Source organism: Rhamphochromis longiceps, linkage group LG23 (assembly GCF_057381845.1).
Source record: "Rhamphochromis longiceps isolate RC_006_pf linkage group LG23, R_longiceps_female_GT1.1, whole genome shotgun sequence".
In the NCBI taxonomy this organism is placed as follows: Eukaryota; Metazoa; Chordata; class Actinopteri; order Cichliformes; family Cichlidae; genus Rhamphochromis; species Rhamphochromis longiceps.
Window position 1 is genome coordinate 6,765,621 of NC_140578.1, and position 20,171 is coordinate 6,785,791.

General features: G+C 40.2%; 2 protein-coding genes across 3 annotated transcripts; both read right to left on the bottom strand.

The window, feature by feature from the left end:
• Positions 1–6,775: 6,775 nt before the first annotated feature.
• caiap (CARD- and ANK-containing Inflammasome Adaptor Protein) lies at positions 6,776–12,873 on the bottom strand. Its single transcript, XM_085398491.1, has 4 exons — positions 10,419–12,873; positions 10,121–10,304; positions 9,357–9,579; positions 6,776–9,274 (listed from the first exon to the last, which is right to left on the bottom strand). The coding sequence occupies exons 1-4, from the start codon at positions 11,584–11,586 to the stop codon at positions 8,525–8,527; spliced, it is 2,325 nt and encodes a 774-aa protein (XP_085254617.1). The 5' UTR covers positions 11,587–12,873; the 3' UTR covers positions 6,776–8,524.
• A 923-nt stretch (positions 12,874–13,796) lies between these two features.
• jun (Jun proto-oncogene, AP-1 transcription factor subunit) lies at positions 13,797–16,518 on the bottom strand. Of its 2 annotated transcripts, XM_085398493.1 has the most exons (2): positions 16,309–16,518; positions 13,797–16,065 (listed from the first exon to the last, which is right to left on the bottom strand). In XM_085398493.1, the coding sequence occupies exon 2, from the start codon at positions 16,012–16,014 to the stop codon at positions 15,139–15,141; it is 876 nt and encodes a 291-aa protein (XP_085254619.1). In that variant the 5' UTR covers positions 16,015–16,065; positions 16,309–16,518; the 3' UTR covers positions 13,797–15,138. The 2 variants fall into 2 exon arrangements, with proteins under 2 accessions (XP_085254619.1, XP_085254618.1); XM_085398492.1 differs by having other exon boundaries at positions 13,797–16,518.
• Between the last annotated feature and the right edge of the window lie 3,653 nt (positions 16,519–20,171).

Consider the following 20,171-nt stretch of genomic DNA (forward strand, 5'->3'; position numbering starts at 1 on the left):
CCACAACAACAACGACATAGGACCCCAGTCAGTCTTTTAACCCGGCGAGGCGTGATTGCGGATGCCGTTGCAGATGCGTTCGCCTACCCTGTAGCGACACCGCCGACCACGACCCGCCACACCGACACTTTCATCGCGCAGCTGGGGTGAAGAAATATAGAAATAAAAAGAAGAATCTGTGAATTCTTTCCGTGAATCAGATTATAGAACTAGTCCAGGCAGTAAAAATGCATTTAAGCTTTTACATTTCCAATATACCCACTTGATGAGACCTGATATTACCTAAACGTTAGGAAAATTTAGTCTAGTTCTTTGAGGACAGAGCAGTTGACCTCTATCTAATTTGCATTGATCTATATTTTGTGTTAGTAAACTTGTAAAACAGGAGCGATGTCATTTAGTTTTACCCAGTGTAGCAGATGGTGTGAGGGATAGCTGAGCAGTGGAAGCACAGATGAAAGGGCCTAAAGATAAAAGGCCAAAACTAAATACAGCAACTAGGAAAATCGTTCAGGCCCAGTTTATTAGTTTATTTTGATGACTACTAATGACGCTCAAGAGGAGTTGAAGTTCTTGCCTAAATAGTCCAGGAAGGACTCTTCCTATTCCTTGAGACCAAGTAACCATAAAGTAAAGTCCTGTGCATAAGTCTTGAGTCACATCTCTCTCTCTCTCTCTCTCTCTCTTTTTTTTTTTTTTTATTAAAAAAAATTGTTTCCAATGATTCAGTTTTTCTTGTAAAATTTTCAAGTGCTCTTTTTATGTCTACTTTTCCCTCATTTTTGGCCCATTTTCAGATGATTTTTTTGGAACCACTTTACATTGACCTTTGGGTCATTCATCATGAACAATGCACATAACTCAAGGGATGAACCAGTGTTCATCATAACACATAATAGAAAACAGTACACATAATAGAAAACCTAGTAAAGAATCAATTTTCAATTGTATGATTTGCCACTCTTTTTTTTTTTTTTAGCAATTAGACTCTATATGGAATCCTTACGTTGGGTGAGTGCTGAGTGTTTGTGTCTGTGTGTGCCTGTTTGTCTGTGTCTATATGTCAGGTCGGGTCTTAGACTCCACCTCTCTGGGAACTCCCAGGCCCTCCAAGGCCTATCTCCCCTCACCACACTCCCTGCTGGTGACTGATGCCCTCAGGGGTCGGTGTGTTGGTGGTTCTTGGTGTCCGGGGCTGGGCACTCAGGTATGTACCAGCTCACTCCCGGTGGCTACCTGGCGGGGCCTGGCGCCTGTTGCTCGGTCAGGCCTCCTCCGGGGTGCGGGGGGCCCTCGGGCCTCCGGCCTCTGGGCCTGTGGCTCGGTTCACTCTGGCACAGCTGGCTGCCGGCAGAGCCGGCGGGCACGCCAGTGCAGCCCCCTCTAGCTTCTGCTCGGTGGCTACTGGGTTACACCTCGTCTGGGGATCCTCAGCCCTTCCCATGAGGGTGGCACGGATGCCCCTCCGGTGGTCCTTCTTGGGCTCTCGCACTCTGAGGCCTCTGGATGTCTGGGGCCTGGATCTCCTCCATGCCTGCTTCATGCCCTAGGGGACGGGGCTATGGCTCGCTACATCCTCTTGCAGACCATTACATGTGGAAACCATTTGAATACAAGCGCACAGGTATGCACACGGGTGTTCACTGCTCGTAGACTTAAATTACACCTTTCTTGGCTGCTACTTCAAAGCACATTGTGCGCTGTCTGTCCTGCGTGCTGCACAACAACATTGAATATTTAGTATTTACTGCTGTTTACACTTAGCTAGATTAATGCGATGGTGTTGTGTTTAGTATATTGCTTTGTTTTTTTTTTTTACTTGTTCTCTATTCTTCTTCTCTCAACAGGTGATCCAGGAGATTTTTTTTTCTCCCCCCCCTTTCTCACTGTCCCTCTCCCCTTCTGTTTTTCTTTTCCTTCCTCTTTCTTTCTCCCTTTCCTATCTCTCACTCATGTCTGTCCCATCTGTAACATCTGAAAATAAAATATAATAAATAATAAAAACAAAGGTCGATCAAATGGACCAATACGGCAATGCCACGATGATCCATTTGGCAAAATAAATCCATTGGGTATCCTTGTTGGTCTTCAGACAACAATTCTGATGGCTAAAGAACCAAATGGGACAGGCAAAAAAAAAAAAAAAAAAAGACTATGGAATTATTGTTGATCGTCAGATCAGTCTTTTGACCTTGAAGGAGAGGTCAAAGGTTAAATGGAACACAAGCTTTTACATTTGATGTTGTACTTTCTATATGTTAATATTGTGATGTGAGAGTGGCTATAAAACTGACATTTTCTGAATCTCTGAAAAAATCTCTAAAGAGTATACTGATTTAATTGTGTTTTTGTTTTTTTTTTGGACACATTTTCAGTGAATTATTTTAGTTCACTAGTTCCAGGAGGTCAAAGTTCAGACTTGTGATGTCATCAGTAAGTGCAAGAAGGAAAAAAGTAAACAGCGTGTGGAACGTGACAGCATGGGTTGCTGATGATATGCTATGCTGCCTGTAAACTCCAAACCTGAACTGAGGAAAATAAAGTTGCCAAAAGGAGAACGGAGCCATGTCTGTCTGAGGGTGCAACATTAACAATACGCATCACACTTGTGAATGTGAGAACTGAGAAACTTCACAGACATCTTGTGACTTAAAAGGCTTTTTGTAAAATTTCAACCAACAAATCATTAAGTTGACCTTGCAGACTCCGGTGGATGTAAGCCAAGTTTTAATGGATTGTTAACACAACCCCACTATAAACACCCAAAAAGTTTAATCACAGTTCACTCAAATCTATCTTGTTTATAGATGGAATGATGACACGCATTTGTGCTCACATGCCTGCAAGCATACGAGCACACATGCATGCAATAAACGCTATCAAAAACATAACCACTCAGCAGAGATAAAAATCCAGCAAAGATCTGACATGAGTCCCGAGAGCTGCATCTGGCTGTTTCATACGGTAAAACATAACCATACAGCAGGGGAAAAAAGCTGCATCTGGCGCTTCAGTTGAACCATCTACACTTTGCCAAGCCTAATCAGACCTCATCATGCGCTTAGTGGAAGAGCAGCTGTCAAAAAACATTCTTGAAGAAGAGAAACAGGGACAAAAGCTCAGGTGTGCAAAATTAAACACAGAATGAGCTAAAAATCACTGGCAAAAAATACTGTCAAATTGAATCCTTATATAATTTGTTATAATTCTATTACTTAACACCAAATAATACAATACATTTTTATGATGAATATTTTAGCATTGTCCTACGATATTTTTGACCCTTGATGGAAAAAAGTACATTTTACACACTTTAACAGTTGTTAGTGCGAAGTTTCGTTGACATTTCTTATTCATATAACAGCGTTGGAAAAGTAACAGTTAGCCTGATGAGAAGGAAGCGCACATTTTTCCTGTTGTCATTAAACCTCAAAAAAAAAAAAAAAATCCCACCCTAGTGCTAATAGGTCTTCAGGGGTTTTGCTGCCAGGACCACAATCACACAGGAAGATCTAAATGACGGTAAATGCAGATAATAATCACCGCTGCACAATCATCTACAACATTTTGCAGCTATACCAAGCTTTTGTAAAGCATTTAAATGCATCAAAATCTGTGTGAGTGAAAGATAATCTAGTGTGTGAAATTACTGTTCTTAGAATTTTCAGGTATTTGTATTTTACTCAGCATTGTATTTTCATAGTTTTTATTTTCTCAGAACTTTCCCCCCAAGTTTTCACACAAATTTCTACTCCTACCATTTGCAAAATAAACTCATTGCTTTAGGTTAAAGACATTTGAGGCAAGTTTATATTTATCATCACTGCAGGCCTTCAAACATCAAAGTGATCTGAGCGTGTATTCTCCATCACTGGAGCTTATCAGACAGAAAGAGATAAAATCATATCGTTTATGCATCATTTATAGCAGTTTTAGAAGTGGAGCGAGTGTAAGAAGTAATGTTTTTAAGTGGCAGGTAATTTTAAAATGCAAAGTTTCTAAAACTTCAACAAAAATCAGCAAAATACAGAAAGTAACTCTATTACAGATCTTTTTGGGTTTGTGCCAAGAATTCATTTGTCAAATCAAATATACGAGCTATCTGTTGTTGTGATCCCTTAAGGGGGAGCAGCTAAAAGAATCTAAGGAGGCAGAAAGTAGAGTAACATAGAAACACTTAAGTAAATTAAACCTTTACTTCAGTAAGATACTCAAGTACATGTACTAAGTTAAATTCCTACCGATCCTCACTATTCCATCCAATGATGTTTGTCAAGATTAACAAGTCCAATGTGTTGGATGAGTTGCTTAACCTAGTCCAACACAATAACAGCAACTGGCAACACAAGTGCCAGGAACCAAGCAATAAGACATAAAGACAAGGACAAAGGTATAAAAAGTACTTTTTGTAACTTTAATTAAATGAAAAATTATTAACTGTATCACTAAAATCCAAATCTGTATAGAGAAAGTAGATAAAAGTAAATGCTAAATAGGAGAAAACTCAAAATGAGGTCAACTAAATGAAAACCCTACCCTACCAAGGTTAATATAACATAGCTGACTTGCTTACCAGTTAGTGCACAAGGCAACATTGGCTAGCCTACCAGACACAAAAAGGGGGCTGATGGTTACACAAATACCACATAAATCTAGAAAATAAAAATCTGCACATGATTACTCAATTGTGACTTTATAGTGTTCGAACACTATAAAGTCACAACAGCAAAGAGAAATTAAAAATGCATGCCATGAAATAATTTGGGTCTTAGGAGGCTAAATAAGGCAACATTGTGCCATCTCATTTCAATATTTATGTGAAAAATAACCACTAACCACTAACTAAACAAAAATACTTACACTGAAGGGTGGTGGTGAAGCCGTCCCAATCGAGGTAATTCAAGGGAAAAATGCATTAACTATTTTAGAATTGCAGCCATATTTATACACAGTTTCTCATTTTCACAGGCTCTCCTCTTCCCAAGGAGGCCCAAATCACTGTCACTTTATAAGGACCCTTGATTTTTATTTTATTCAACTCAAGTGCATGTGTAATTTTTTCCATGACTAATTTTTCTATTCTTTCCTTTTCCTAATGCAAAAATGGTATTGCAAAATTATGTTAATATATTTAAGACATGCAAAACTTTACTTTCACATGATAAAGTCCAGGGGTGGGTAGAAATAACAAAAGAACCAAAAAACGACCTGGCCCTAAAAAAGTAATATTTCCCAAGAAACATATTGCAAATAAGTAGCGACTTACTATCTGAAGTTGAGGTGTTGAATTTGTATTTTATGGATTTTCACTGTAATTATGTCATTGTCATTTTAAATGTGAGACCCAAAAGAGTTGTTAATGCAAGCCATGCTGTGGCCATCATTAGGCTGAAAACTCCAAATAAACAGAGAGAGAGCAACAGCGCTGGAAGTGGACGAATAAACAATCTGGTGCATTGTTAAAATGAATGAATGACTGCACTGACCAGCTCAGCAACACTAAAGGGGCTGAAAGACCACAGAAGAAAACCAACCAAAGTGGATGATGATTTATTTCCATAATATCAGCAAATACAGAAGCTGTTTGTGTGCAATTTTTCCACATAATGTGTCTTCTAACTAAAGGTCGAGCTGCTGCATTTCCCAGAAAGAGAAAAGAATGAAAGATAACTTAATTCAGAGATAAAGACAGATAAAACAAGAAGGAGCAGAAGAAGAGAGTTTATATATAAAAGCAAGGATTGCTCAGTGTGTTTTGTAATGTCTTCATTTTTAAATCAAATATTGGATCTGTATATGATGTGAAGTTATTTTTTTTCTATTGTGAAACATCCTTAAAAACAAACTAAGCTATATCACCTTTGGATTATTCAAATTCTCAGCAGTTTAGTGCAGGGTAAACAGGTTAGTTTGCCATATTGTGGTGAATCTATAGCACTGAGCTGTTCAAGGTGGGAGTTAGGATACATCAAGAGTAGCAGAAATGTATTTGAATGTAAGCTGATGATTAGATTCCTTCACTGAAGTTAACCCTTATACCAGCTGTATGCTGTCTTGTAAAGACAGTATAAACAGAATGCTGCCAGTGTTCGGGATGGAGCTCCGGCAACATAGCATGGGAAACGTGCTTACATCTAGCTGAATTCAGCTGTGCAAATCCACAAAAAGCAGCAGCATAACTGCAAAAAAACCTACTGGAGCTCGCATTAGAAATGATTGTGAGTTGTGATCCTTCCCCATGCTGAGCCACTAAAACTGCTCTCTCCCCACCTGTTCCCCACCTTCATCCCTGGCTGTAATCATTTTTCTGGCTCCCTCCGGGTACTCTGGCTTCCTCCCACCATCCAAAGACATGCAGTTTGTGGGGATAGGTTAATTGATTAATCCAAATTGTCTATAGGTATGAAGGCGGGAGTGTGAGTGCGAATGGTTGTCTGTCTCTGTGTGTTAGCCCTGTGACAGACTGGTGACCTGTCCAGGGTGTACCCTGCCTCTTGCCCCATGACAGCTGGGATAGGCTCCAGTGAAAAGGATAAGCGGAAGCGAATGGATGGATATTATTTTATGTTACAGCATGAGGTTCAGTTAGCTTTGCACAAAGTTCTACAAAAGGGTACTTTTTACTTTCTTACTTTCAGTACATTTCAGAGCCTGAACTTCTTCTTTTTTTTACTTTTATTTGAGTAAATAAGTTGAATGAGTACTTCAGTACTATGACTGGAGTATTTTTCTTAACACAAGTATCTGTATTTTTACTGAAGTGAAGAACGCCCGTGTCACTTCTTGTGTCAACAACAAACCACTTGTTTCCAACAACAACCTAAAGTTGCAGATATCATAACACTTCCTTCCTGCTTTTTTTTTTTTTTTTTTTTAGATTTAGAGATGGATTAATTTAGTGTCAGTAGAAAAAGAGTTAGGTATGCTTAAGTTATACCTACATAGCTTATATATTTTGATATAACAAAAATATCTTGGCATCAGAAACTAACATTTCCAAGCAGAAATAACTTCCAGGGGTTTGCATTACTGTCAACTATTAAGTTTAGTTCAACATTACTTATAGTGGACCAATTCGGCAGTCTTCAGGGAACTTTATGCTCCAAGCTAAACATGGTATACAGAGGAATACCCTCTATTCTCTTCCCTGGGTGGATGGGGGGGAGCAGAAGCTAAACAAAATATCTATGGAGAAACAGCAAACATTACCAGATTAGAAAATGCACAAACTGTGCAAGGGACGAGAACCAAAGCTAAATTGTGTCATTTGCAAATAATATTCTCTAAAATTGGTTTGCTTCGACTCCATCAACCAATACAAATTATTTGAAAGGCAATAGATAGACTATTGTGACTTAAGTTAATCTTTTTTTATTATCTTAGATATTCTGCAGTCCTTTTCTAAAGGCCTCGGAGAGCTCTGTAGGTCTTGGCATCACACTACCCCAGACTCTCAGCAGCTTCACCAGCCTCTTCCTAAGGAGGCCCAAATCACTGGCACCTTATGAGGACCTTTGATTCATATTTCATTTAGCCCAAGTGCATGGGTGTACCAACTTTTTCATCACTAATTTTTCTTTTCTTCTCTTACTGCAAAAAGCTATTGCAAAATAAAATTAATATTTTTTTTGAGTTTGAGTCCCATTAAAGCTGGCTTGAACTAAACTTTAACAGTAGTAATGTGATGGTCTGAGGCTGCTTTACTGCTTCAGGACCTGAAAGACTTGCCCTAATTGATGGGGAACCATGTACCAGAACTCATTCTTGCTAAAGGGGACAATCATAGCTTCTGAGGCCAAAAGCTTGGGTTTTCCTATTACGTCAAATGATATTTTTATAGAGTATTGTTCAAGTAGGCCACCTCCATATACAGACATTAGACCTTTACTTGTCCAAAAAAAACAACAACAAACTGAAATAAAAATAAATAAATGGAGGAATAAAATCGTTATTCAGCTTGCCATGTGCTCTATTCTTATGAAGGATGTGGTTCAAAATAGCTGTCACCAAGCACTGCTGTCTTTCTGTGCTTGGAGTTTGACCCAACGCTTGCAAACCCAGGCTTGCATACAATTTGCATAACCTTTAAAGAGGATCTGCAAAGGTGTAAGCTGGGCTAGATGCTATCAACATACTTTCCTGTATGGTCGTTGAAGTGACTAACTCTAAAACCACAGGTGGGCAAAAAGAAGCAATGGTTAGATTTTTTTTAATGCTTCACCACAAAAAGGTATCAGTCAGCTTAGCCGAAGGTGTATTCGGTAGAAGGTGCTAGGAAAAGTCTGAGTTTCATTTTAATCTGGATGAAAGTAGAAGAGCAAAAAATAATCGACCTTTAGGTGCATGCCTAAGAATAAAATATGAACAGTTGACTGCAAGAATACATAGCAAACAGGAAGAAATACAATGAATCAAGAGCGATATATGCAAAACGAGAAAAATATAACCAAAAATAAGAGAAAGACACACACTAGAGAACAAGTTGCAAAGTGCTTGGATCAACATCGTTCACAAATTATGATGCTTACTTCATAAGAAACATCTTCCTCTTGAGTAAAATTGCAGTGTTCTCATGCTCTGGTGTGTGTTCAGTTTCTGCAACTTGCAATGGTGTCTTCCCTATATTATTTTTAGCCTGCAGATTGGCTTTATTCCTCCATCCTACATTTCCAGCTTGTCCCCAGTTTACAAGTATTTTCATTACTTTGTGGTGTCCACCACGTGCAGCACAGTGCAGAGGTGTGTCTTTATTGTGATCTGTAGCATTTATCTTGGCCCCAGCTTCCAGGAGCCGCAGAGCTACACTATCATGTCCCTTCTCAGCTGCAGCATGAAGTGGTGTTTTCCTCCATGCATTCCTGTCTTCAGTCCCCTTATTGTTGAGCGGCTGAAGAAGGGCTGTAACCACACTGACGTGCCCACCAGCTGCTGCGTAATGAAGAGGAGTGGAGCCATCCATGTCTCTAGCTCGCCTCTTTGCCCTGTGGGAAAGCAGTGAAATCGCCACGTCTACTTTTCCCTCCATAGCAGCCAGGTGGAGGGGAGTTTTTTTCTCATTATCAGTGGCATCTGGGTCAGCTTTGGCTGACAGCAGCAAGTCCACCACACAACTATCTACCTGGGAAAAGGCTGCCCAGTGCAGGGCTGTCCTCCCCAGCCGGTCTTTGACTCCAGGTTCTGCCTTGTTATGAAGAAGTTGGATCACTGTGTCTGTGTGACCCTGCATGCTGGCTATATGCAGAGGGGTCAGACCATCCTGGCCTACTACATTTACCTATAGCAATGACACACAACTTTGCATTAATATACTGAAAATCTACAGAACTGATAGCAACCGTTAATGCTTTGACAATTACCTGTGCTCCACCTTTTAACAGCAGACCAGTTATGTCAGGCCCATCACATTGAGCTGCCAGGTGGAGAGGGGTGTGGCCTTTAGCTCCCTTAATGTTTGGGTCCAGTCCTTTTTCTAGCAGTGTGTGCACTATGGGCTTGCTACCACTGCGAGCAGCCAAGTGCAATGCTGAAGAGAGGTCAGATAAAGTAGCATCCAGTTTTGCATTTTTTGCTACGAGAACACTAGAATAAAAAAAGCCAAAATGTAAGATATTACATATTTGGCTTAGCTGCTAAAAAAAATACAGAAAAGGGACAGTTAAAATAGATGCATATGCTCTGCACCAAATATGTACAACACAACATAAATGATGATATATATAAAATTAGAAACAAACATGGAAAATACATATTTGTTATAGAAGGACAATGATGAGCATTTTGCCTTTTCTAAACCCATTTGTGTCATTGCGCCTGTACAGTCGTGATTTTATTCTGCTATTTGACTTGGACCAGCATCTGGTGCCACAAATATCTCACTGCTATTTTTTTTTAACATATACATAAATTATATTTGTGAATATAAACATTTATGAGGCAGGGTGGATTTTATAAAGGTAGTTAGACAGTGTTCTTCTTATTCTAGTATGTTCTTTAAGTAAACTACATAATTACGTGATTCCCACAATGATATGATTGATTTTGTTGAAATGCTCTTGAGTGTGAGTGTGAAGGCCTACGGGGGCTACTTTATTGCCACTGAATTTATTTTGAAAGAGGTCACCTGAAGACTTCTGAGTGTCCCAGCTCAGCTGACAGTAGGAGAGGCGTATATCTGCGACCGTCGCGCATGTTCACATCTGCTCCACTGTCTATCAGTGCACTCACCGCACCATCAAAGTTCATTCGAACAGCTGAAAAGAGAGCAGAGCCCAGGGCATCTTTGTTCAGGACTCCTCTGGCATTAGCTGTGGTTTGAACAAAACTGACCGTGAGCTTGGATGTTTTGCAGGTTTATTCTGTATTTGTGTAACATCTCAAAAACAAAGCAATGAATTGAAATAGAACTGGACCAAACTCACCAAGCAACAGCTGGAGAATTGATTCTTGATGAAGATTAATGGCTTCATATATGACATCATAGTCAGCTTTAGCCCCTGCATTGAGAAGGACAGTCATTGTTTTCTCATTGCTCTCCTTGACTGCATAAAACAGAGCTGCTTTGTTATGGCTGTTTAAGGCATCAACAGTGGCCCCGCTCTGCAACAGCAACTCAGCCAACCTCCAATCATCTTCCATGGCAGCCATGTGCAGAAACATATTCTGTCTGTGACTTTCAGACTGCCTGGCTTCCTCCTCCACCAGGAGTTTTACAGATTTCAGATGCCTATTTTCTGCTGCCAGGTGAATGGGAGTTTTGCCTTTCAAATCCAGAGTATGTATAGGGGCCCCAGCCTTCACTAGGGTCTTCATGAGCTCTGTGTGCCCTCTGCTGGCTGCTCTGTGAAGAGCTGTGTGGCCAGCGTCATTCTGGAGGTCCAATCTAGCCCCTTTTTGAATCAAGAGCTCAGCGATGGATAAATGCCCATTTTCTGCAGCTACATGTAATAGAGTTTCTTTGGAAGAATTGACAGTGTTGATATCACTGTCTTTTAACAGCTCCTCAAGTAATAAGAGATCCCCTTTTCTAGCAGCCATGTAAATGAGGCTTTCTGGTTTACTTTGAGCTGGTGTATGCTCTGATGTTGCAAGTACTATGGTACCACTTCCTTTCTTTGTAACACTAGATCCTTTTTTAATCCTTTTAGTATAAGTTCTCTGGGTTCCAGTTTGATCTGTTAATTTCCCCCCCCATTCACAATCTCTCTCCAGCAAATACCCAATCAGCTGTCTCCTGTTATCTTGAACTTGCTCGTTCATACTCCTTACATAGGTCTTGATTCGCTGGTATAGTTCAGGTTCTGCCAGCATAAGACACGGATGGAAGAATTTCCGACATGCTCGTTCACCTCTGGCCTCCAGGATGTCCAGGACCCTGGAGTTCTGATCTTTATGGGTCCTGATGGACAAAACAATAGATCTCCTTGCTGTTGTCATAACCCCCTCTGCAACCAAAAGATTCAGGAGATCCTCAGTATGTGAGATACCATAAACCAAATCCCTTCTCTTTGTCCGGATCACATCCACGGCATAAGGGTTCTTAGAATTTGATGCTGCATGGCTTTCAAAACCTTTGACATTATTCCACATTTTAAATTTGCAGGAAAATAAAAAAATGTTCCTTCAGCCTTCATGCGCCACAGTTGTTAGAATTTGTTGTTCTGATTTCTGTTTGTGTATTTTGTACCATATTGCTTAGTAAAATACCCCGCCCATAGCAACTACAACAGACAGAAGCCTTTCACTGTACAGATTCAGCCGGCTCAACCTGACCTTTGTGCAATTACGCGGTCAAGTTTCCATTAGATGCAGTTAATTGTTTTATCTAGTAATAGCACTTCAATCCTCAATCACTGTGAAATTATTGTATTAGTATTGTATTAGTAAGAGGTGACAAGAATAATAGCTGTGTAAAAATAACATTGTTTTGCATGTTTGTGAAAGCGATAAAATAGATAATGGTGTGTGGGGGAGAAGAAAGATTCTCCCTTATGTCTGAATCACTCTTGGCCTAAATGTCAAAATCGGTTTGATATATAATAATGACAACTTTTGATTTCCTTTTATCATTTGATGAAGAGATATAGAGCTATTAATAATATTTATGAGTAAAATTAGCAGAAGTTTTATACCCTGAAAGAAACTCCCCCAATACAAGTACAGTTAGACTTTATGCAGCAGAATGCTGCTGCATAAAGTCTCATGGAGACAGTCTAACAGTATTTATTAGCATGAAGCAGCATGTTTTTGTATAACAATCCATTTTATTTTATAGATTAGATGCGTAAATTAAAGACTCTATAGTGTGACTAAGGGAGTGGCTGAAGCCTGTACTATAATGCAAACATTTGCGAAGTAACTTTAACTTTCAAATACATGTAAACTTCTTTAGTAAAAATATACATATGCCCCCTTTGAATGTGGGGAAGTTTAGGTATAAAATAGCCTGGATACCAAGCAACTAGATCGATCAACATATTATTTCTGTTCTATTGTTCCTATTATCATTTATGTGAGCTGTTAGTGAACTATTCTACAGAATGCGGATTTTGTTAAAGAACGTTTGTTTTTATTATGATCTCCTGATATTTAACATCTAGACGTCTGCTTTTAGTCGCCCTTGGAGTCATTTGATGGATTTGCCTGTTTAATTAAGTCCGGTCTATTCTTTAGATTACGTCTCAGGACACATCGTATTATGCAAAGAGGAGATTATGTAGTCAGTCGATTCACTTCCCGTAATAAACGCCTCCTCGGTCCTGACGTGGGTCTTCCGAGCGTTCCCTCTCCTTATATGGCAGGGGAGGGCACTGCTTTCCGGAATGATGTCACAATGCCCCAAGTTTGAGAAATCAGAGCAGATTTGTAGAGAAATCGGGATTCCTGAAGGAATAATTAAAGGGAAAGGGAGAAAAGTGTCTATTTGGATATGTCTCCCACAGAGATTGTCTCTATTAAGGAAAAATAATACAAACAATTAAAACAAAGACAACACCTGAATTCCCTTATTTGACGTGTTCAAACAGGTTGTGTTATAAAGATATTTGATGTTTGTTTGTATATAAAAGAATTAAAAAGCAAACAAAAAATAAAATCGGAAAATATAAAGATTGAAAAGAAAGAGAACATTTAATATTCTGTCAGCCTTAGCATCACAGTGTGTCAGAGACTTCGTTAGGTTTTCAGTCAACAACCCGTTCTGTTTTATTTACACTCTATATGACAGTCTCTATTAATTTCCACAAAAATTAATATCTGATAACCCGATATAAATTGCAACAGATCTGTGGAGATTTCGAGCACTTCAGGCAATTTCACCGGTAATCCACCCCAATGTATGTCGCCCTCCAGTGTTTCATTAAGAGCAGCACACGTGCTGATGTCCAGCAGTATTTGAAAGCCCACTCCTTTTATCTGCTGTAGGCCACGCCTGAGCTGCACCTGCTGCGTAAGCATGAACGAGACTCACTTTAATTGCTGGGTTTAGTGAAGACATCAAGAAAAAAAATTTACGCCTGTTTTTTTATAAGTGAAAAATTTGACACCCCCCCCCCCCAAAAAAAAAGAAAATCCCAATTTATTTCAAAAGTGCTCATAACATATTTATAGGCCCACATTGCTGTACCGTAAATAAGTTAAAGAATATTCAGCACTTTGAGATACTGAGCTCCAGGCTTGTATTTTCTTTTTTCTTGTGGTTAAAGCCATCACCACAAAGCCTTTGTTTGGGTTATTGTTTGTTCTTTTAGCTGGTACTGACTGAAAGATGACTATGTGATTAAAAAAAAAGACTCACCATATATATACATAATCCCACCAAGCCACAGTTTATTGTATTAATTTATCCCATACAGAGATTTGCACTTCAGAACCTAACACTTCTTTTTTTTCTTTGACATGCTGAAACCTTTTTGAATACTTACAAAAGGACAGAGCAATGGTGAATAACTGAATGATGAAATAGCAAGGGAGATGTCGTATTAATCAAATCAGTTCCAGATTTCTTAATTAAGGGTTGCACACCTTAGCCTATTGTGACTGAGTGTTACATGATGTGAAAATGTTACTTATTGCTCAAAGCAATGGGAGACTTTATAGGGCAGTTACACTTTTCTTCTTCTGAGCCTGTGTGAGCTGAGACACAAAAGTGGAGATCGCAAACTCTACAACCCCAATTTGCAGAACTGGCCTCCATCAGGAGTAAGTGAGCCCGGCCTGCCAGCTGAAACACAATCACTCAGCTTCAATCAATACCAGTACTAATGGAATTTAGCTTGAGGTACTCAGCACTAGCAGCTCTTACAACATGTTGCAACATGTTTTATTGTTTGACTTCTTCGTGGCACACCCACTTTTTATGTCACACTCTTACAAGTACACAGAGGCGATGTTGCTTCATTTTATCTGGTTTATTTTCTTAAATATTGATTAATTGCTTAAGTGCTCAGAAAACAAACATAAAAAATTATACAGTATTCTTATTACAAATGGTAAACATAAGTACTCCAAGTTGATCTTATATACATATAACAATGAGTGAAACCCCATTAACAGCTTTAGAAAAAAACAAGTAAATCTTGAAGCTTTTCTAACTTAATTTCTTACAATTAAGAAAAAAATGTACATTGTACTTTAACTCATGAGTCAGGCAGCATTTGTTGCAACTTTTCAGCCGTTTAGAGTTGACCAACACGCCTAAAAAGTGAGGCCATTAATTATGGCTACAGCAAGAAAAGTCTGTATTGCGTGTGATTTAAAAAAAAAAAAATCCTCTAATACTGAGTTTTTCCATTGATGGTCATGATGAAGTCCATGCAGGGCTCGGTGTAAATCAAGAAAACGTCAGTCCTGTCCAGTTCTGTAAAGAAAAACAGCACGACACAGAAACAGAAGGGGTTTCTGCCTGTTGCCATGTCCCTTCTGGTTCATGGCTATTGTCACAGTCCTGAGCCCATCTCTAGGACGCGCCACTGGGGAGCGCGTGGCACTCAGTTTGGTACCGTCCCCGGTCCCGCCAGTGTCGCGCCACATCATCCCAAATACCGGAACGATTTCGGGAGTCGCAGACACTCACTACCACAGGAAGCGTCCTATTCTTTCAACTACAGTCTTTTCTCTCTCTCCTCTGTCGCTGACACCACCTCAGAAGGTCTGGAGCTGCTGCGTTAACATAAGCTGGCACCCGCTGTTTACGTGGTTCATCACCTTCTGCTTCAGCTGGGCCACCTGCTCGCGCAACATGTTGGCGGTGGATGCGAGCTCGGAGTTCTGTGACTTTAGGGTCTTCACTTTCTCCTCCAGCCTTGAGATCCGCTCCAGCTTCCTCTTCCGGCATTTGGAGGCAGCGATGCGGTTTCTCATCCGCTTTCTCTCAGCCTTGATGCGCTCCTGACTCTCCATATCGATTGGAGAAAGAGGAGGGGTCTCCCCTGGCATCTCGGGCACGGTTTGGGGCTCCTCTTTGAGCGCAGTGAGCCGAGGGAGCTGGGCAGGGGAAGGCTGGCCGTAGATGGGAAGCTGAGGCGGGGCAGCAGAGAAGGACATAGTGGGGGCTGAGGTGGTGTAGTTTGGTGCCGACACGGTACTGATGGCCGGGTTGAAAGTGTTCAAGTCCTCATAAACCGGCGACTCAGAGCGCATGGCAGCATTGTTGTTGTATACGGTGGCACCGGCAACAGATGAAACAGGCGGCAGCGCAGTGTTGACAGTTGCCGGTGGAGTCGAGGTGACACTCACGTTTGTTGTGCCCGGCATGTTCTGGTGGTGGAGCTCAGCCAGGGCGCGCACAAACCCCTCCGCGAAGCCCTCCTGCTCGTCAGTGACATTCTTGGGGCACAGGAACTGGGTCGGGGTCGGCGTGGTGGTGATGAGTCCGTTGCTGGACTGGATGATCAGCCTCTCCAGCTCCGGAGAGGCCAGCTTCAGCAAACCCACGTCGGGGGAGGTGAGGATGTCGCCAGCTTTGGCGCGGAGGTGAGGTTTCAGAGCGCTCGGCGGGTCGGTGAGGTTCAGTGTCATGTTGTGTTTCAGCGCTTTGGGGTTGCTGTATCCGTAGCCGGCGTTGTCGTGCTGGGAGAAAGCGTTGAGTGAGTCGTCATAGAAAGTAGTTTCCATCTTGGTATACATAGAAGAAAAAATAAAACAAAAACCGAATGTAGCTACACAGTCTTCTACAAAAACAGCTTTCCGTCCCCCCTTCTCTTCTTCCTGGTTACCGAGGAGGAAAACACTGGTTTCCAAACGTCCTCTCTGTGCGTAAAAACTTCCAAACTTTGAGAGCGCACTTTTCTCGACACAGGAATCAGAACTTACTTCTTTCACCAAGCGATGGTCGGTTGTTCTATGTTGAGTGGAAATTGTTCACAAAGCTTTTGTCAAAGTATCCAGACTTATATTGAGTCCGTGAATGAAAAGCGCCTCGCGGCTCTAACTTTTCCTGTCAGCCACCGAGCGTCTCCGGTGTGCTCACCGCTTGCGTGTGTGTATACTCTGAGCGGTCCAGCGTGGAGGCAAACCTTATCTGCTGCCGCTGCCTCTCTAAAAATAACCATGATGTCATGACGGGGCTCTCCCATTGGCTGAGGGGCGTGTCTCTGAGGCGGGGCTGAGTCCTCCGATAAGGCGCGTTGCCTAGACGACCACCACCCAGAAGATTCTTAATCTCGCGGTGGATTGTGGGATGAGGTAATGCTGTAAAGGAGAACGTAAGCGCGCTGCATTGTGGGATGACGTATTGTTTTTGAATATTTGGTTACCCGCTTTACTGTCAGTGGCGGGACAGGCAGCGATCAGAGCAGCGCGTCCAGACCTCAGTCTCTCTTATTACGATGATTTTGTTGTGAACCAGCCCAAATACTCATCTGCTAACTTTTACTGTTACTTTTATTTATGCCTTTTTTTTATTTGCTTAAAGTTTTTTGCACACATGGAAGCTTTTCATTTAGTCGTTTAGAACCACGCGAAAGTAAAAATAAATCATAATATATGATGAATTTCATCAGGCTAAACTTTTCAAAGTTTCTATGACTTTAAAATAGATGATACTATGTGGAGAAGTGATATTTTCCTTCAACACTCAAACTGCTTGAAATTAAATACTTGTCTTTTTATATAGGGTAAGAAAGGTGTATGCACTCAGTAATAGCTCTGGTTTACTAATAATGATAAAGAATATATTGCTGAATTTGAGACAAAAAAATCAAAGTTACACCTGACTCATAATATTTTGTAGCAGGCCTGTATTTGTTTCTTGTTTTTATCAGTTTGTAGAGTTTTATTTAATTTTATCTATGTTACTTTATAAAAGTAAATAAATTGTTTAAAAAATAATAAAATAGGGTGGCTTTAAAGTGTTATATATAGATTATTATTATTATTTTTATTTTATTTTATTTTTTACAAATTGAACTCTTTTTATTGCAGGTTTCTTTGTAATTAACCTAATTTCTTTTGTTTTTGTTTAAGTAAAACATGGATAATTCTGAAAACTTACAGATGAAATCACCGAAACCCTTTTTGTATGAACAAATTACAGCTTATTTTTCCATGTATATGCAGACTTGCGATGGAAAGTCTTTGTGACGTTTTACTTATTGGTCTCGGAATATTATGGTGGTCTTGGGTTGGTGGTCCCATATAATTTGTCTTACCTAGCACATAGACACACCCTGCATTTCCTTGTGACTGTACTGTGTACGGTAAATGCTGAGGGAGTTAAAATTTGACACCTAAGAAAGGTTAATATAAACACAGACATATTTAGTCACAATCCACCTAGCACTGCACATTCTGGGTGGATTGGCATCAACCAGTAGTCTGACATTTCAAGACAACTGTCTGTTGATTCAGTCATCAAGAGACATGTTTTAATCAAGTCTCTTGCTTCTGCAAAGACGGCACACTGCAAAGCCATATTTAAGACCTTTTATTTCTGCTAAAACTGCAAGTTGTTAAAGAGATCTACAGACGTCTGTTTGTTCTCATAAAGAGCAAGTATATGTCCTATTATCTGTGTCAGGGTGTGTAATTAGTGCAGTACACTCCATTGTCCCATGGCCCTTGGTCAGAAATCAAGCTGGTTTAATGGCAGGAGGTTAACTGGTGTGTCTTATGTGTCTCCCCCACACTCCCACTGTCTGGGTCATCCACTGCCCTGCCAGCTTTACTGCACACTCTCTCCAGCACATCCAGTCTAAATATGTCCCCCTTGTGTGACAAGTAAATCAGTCCCCTGGCGCTAGCTGGCTCAGAGAGGCACCTAAGGAGGCTGAACTGGATCATAAAAAACCACCACCGTCTGACTTTTTATGGCTGCTAATGTTGTCTTTATGTACTGTTGTATGTGTCAAACTCGGGCTATTAATAAAGTCAAATATAATCTGATCTAACTGGTTGGCTTAACAGATCTTATTTTGTTTCAGTTATGAGACAAATTGCTTTTCTTTAAGGCGACGGGACACATTAGGAAACGCTTAAGATGAGTTTTGCAAAGTAAATTTATGCAGTGTTTCCTATTATGTTACGTTCTGTCAGTTTCATTCACTGTTTTGTAGTTTCATAACAATCACTCTAGTAACAAAATAAGAGGAAGCAGAATATGTACGAGTTCTTTAGATGCCTGCTTACGATGTTCAACCAGCACATTCTGAAATATTTATCCATCTTTGCTCATTAATCTATTCATGACTTCTTTTCATTTAAATTAAAGCACACACACACACAAAAGAAATCAGTGTTCTTGTGGTCGCCACCAGACAGCAGGGATCCATGTGTATGGCTTCACCCATTGTCCTGAATAGACGAATTAAGTTAAGGCAAAACATATGATGTCATTTAAAGTTATTATCTCATTTAAATTAAAGTGCTTTTAAGAGTCAAATCCCATGGCAAAAGTCAGGCCTTGGTGAATTCTGTTTTATATACTTTCAAATGGTGTTTAATACAGAACCCTTAAATGCTTCAATATGACTGAAGCCTGGATGAATGAATTGGGCCTGCTTTTCTTCCCTGGTTGCCATGCATAAAAAGTTATAAAGGGGTAACCACAGCATGGTAGTTTGCCAAAGTGATTTTCTGTGCAGGAACGTAATTGGCTGTTCCCGGACCTGGACATTTAGGCAGCAGTGGATGCAAACATCAAGTAGCCATAATGGTAACCATAAAAAATATATAATGTTTGACCTGTAATTTTTACATGCACTTTTGCAGTCATTGTTGAGCATATTTAAAGATTAACATCCACAGTTTCTTATATGATTTTCCTCATGCTCACTAAAAGAATACATGAATATGTTAATAAGTAAATTTAAAAAAGAAAAAGAAGCAAAACAAAACAGAGGTCATCAACATTTTTAAGTGAAAAAAAAATAGGATGTCATCGTAATATTTAATCCAGATATGAAAACAAAAACAGATGTTTATTTATAGGACAGATTTTACAGAAACACTTTGTTTTATATGCAACACAAAGGCCAGAGACACTTTCCTGGCTGCTTCTGGGGTTTATTTTCAAGATAAAGAATCAACACTGTCACACAAACATGTTTTTTTTTGTTGGTTTTTTTTTTTGTCTTTCTTAGTGCTTTGTTCCTGCTCAGCTGCATCCTGTCCCAAAGTGGTACAATTGTGCCTTCTAAGTTGCCTCGTCTTTCCTCTGGTTAACTAACCCTTGCTGCTTGCTCAACATTTGTGTATTTTATCATAACCTTTTCCTCTCCGGCCTTTCATTCGTATGTTTCACCCCCTACATTCTTACGGTACCTCTGCGCTGTTTTCCCTCTGGACTGGATCACAGATGTCCTCCTCACGTATCCCCCCACACTTTGCTTTTCTCTTATCATTCTCATCCTCCTCTCTCACTCTTTCTCTCGTCTCACTCCTATCAGTGGCCAACCAGGCAGCAGGATTTCCCCTGTGATGGAAACAGGCTGTGGCCTAATTGTATTGTTACAGCAGCTCATTTCAGTAAAATCTCAGACTGCTCTCCGTGTTTGTGTTGGTATCAGTAGCTTAAACTGAAACACTGGCCAAAGCACCACACAGTGAGAAAGAAAAGCACAAGTGCAAAAGCAGTGAAACGTTTTAGAAACTTTTGCTCTTTACGTCAAACTGGGCATCCCTCGAGATTTGCAGGGTGAGTGAGAGACAAACTGTTGAAGCGTTTGAGACAGTGCACA

Excerpts from the sequence above, each read along its gene's own strand:
- caiap (XM_085398491.1), bottom strand. The coding sequence starts at position 11,586 with ATGTGGAATAATGTCAAAGGTTTTGAAAGCCATGCAGCATCAAATTCT. Across the intron at positions 10,305-10,418 it reads AATTCTCCAGCTGTTGCTTG|CTAATGCCAGAGGAGTCCTG; the intron begins GTGAGTTTGGTC and ends TTCAAACCACAG. Across the intron at positions 9,580-10,120 it reads GGACACTCAGAAGTCTTCAG|TGTTCTCGTAGCAAAAAATG; the intron begins GTGACCTCTTTC and ends TTTTTATTCTAG.
- jun (XM_085398492.1), bottom strand. The coding sequence starts at position 16,122 with ATGTATACCAAGATGGAAACTACTTTCTATGACGACTCACTCAACGCT.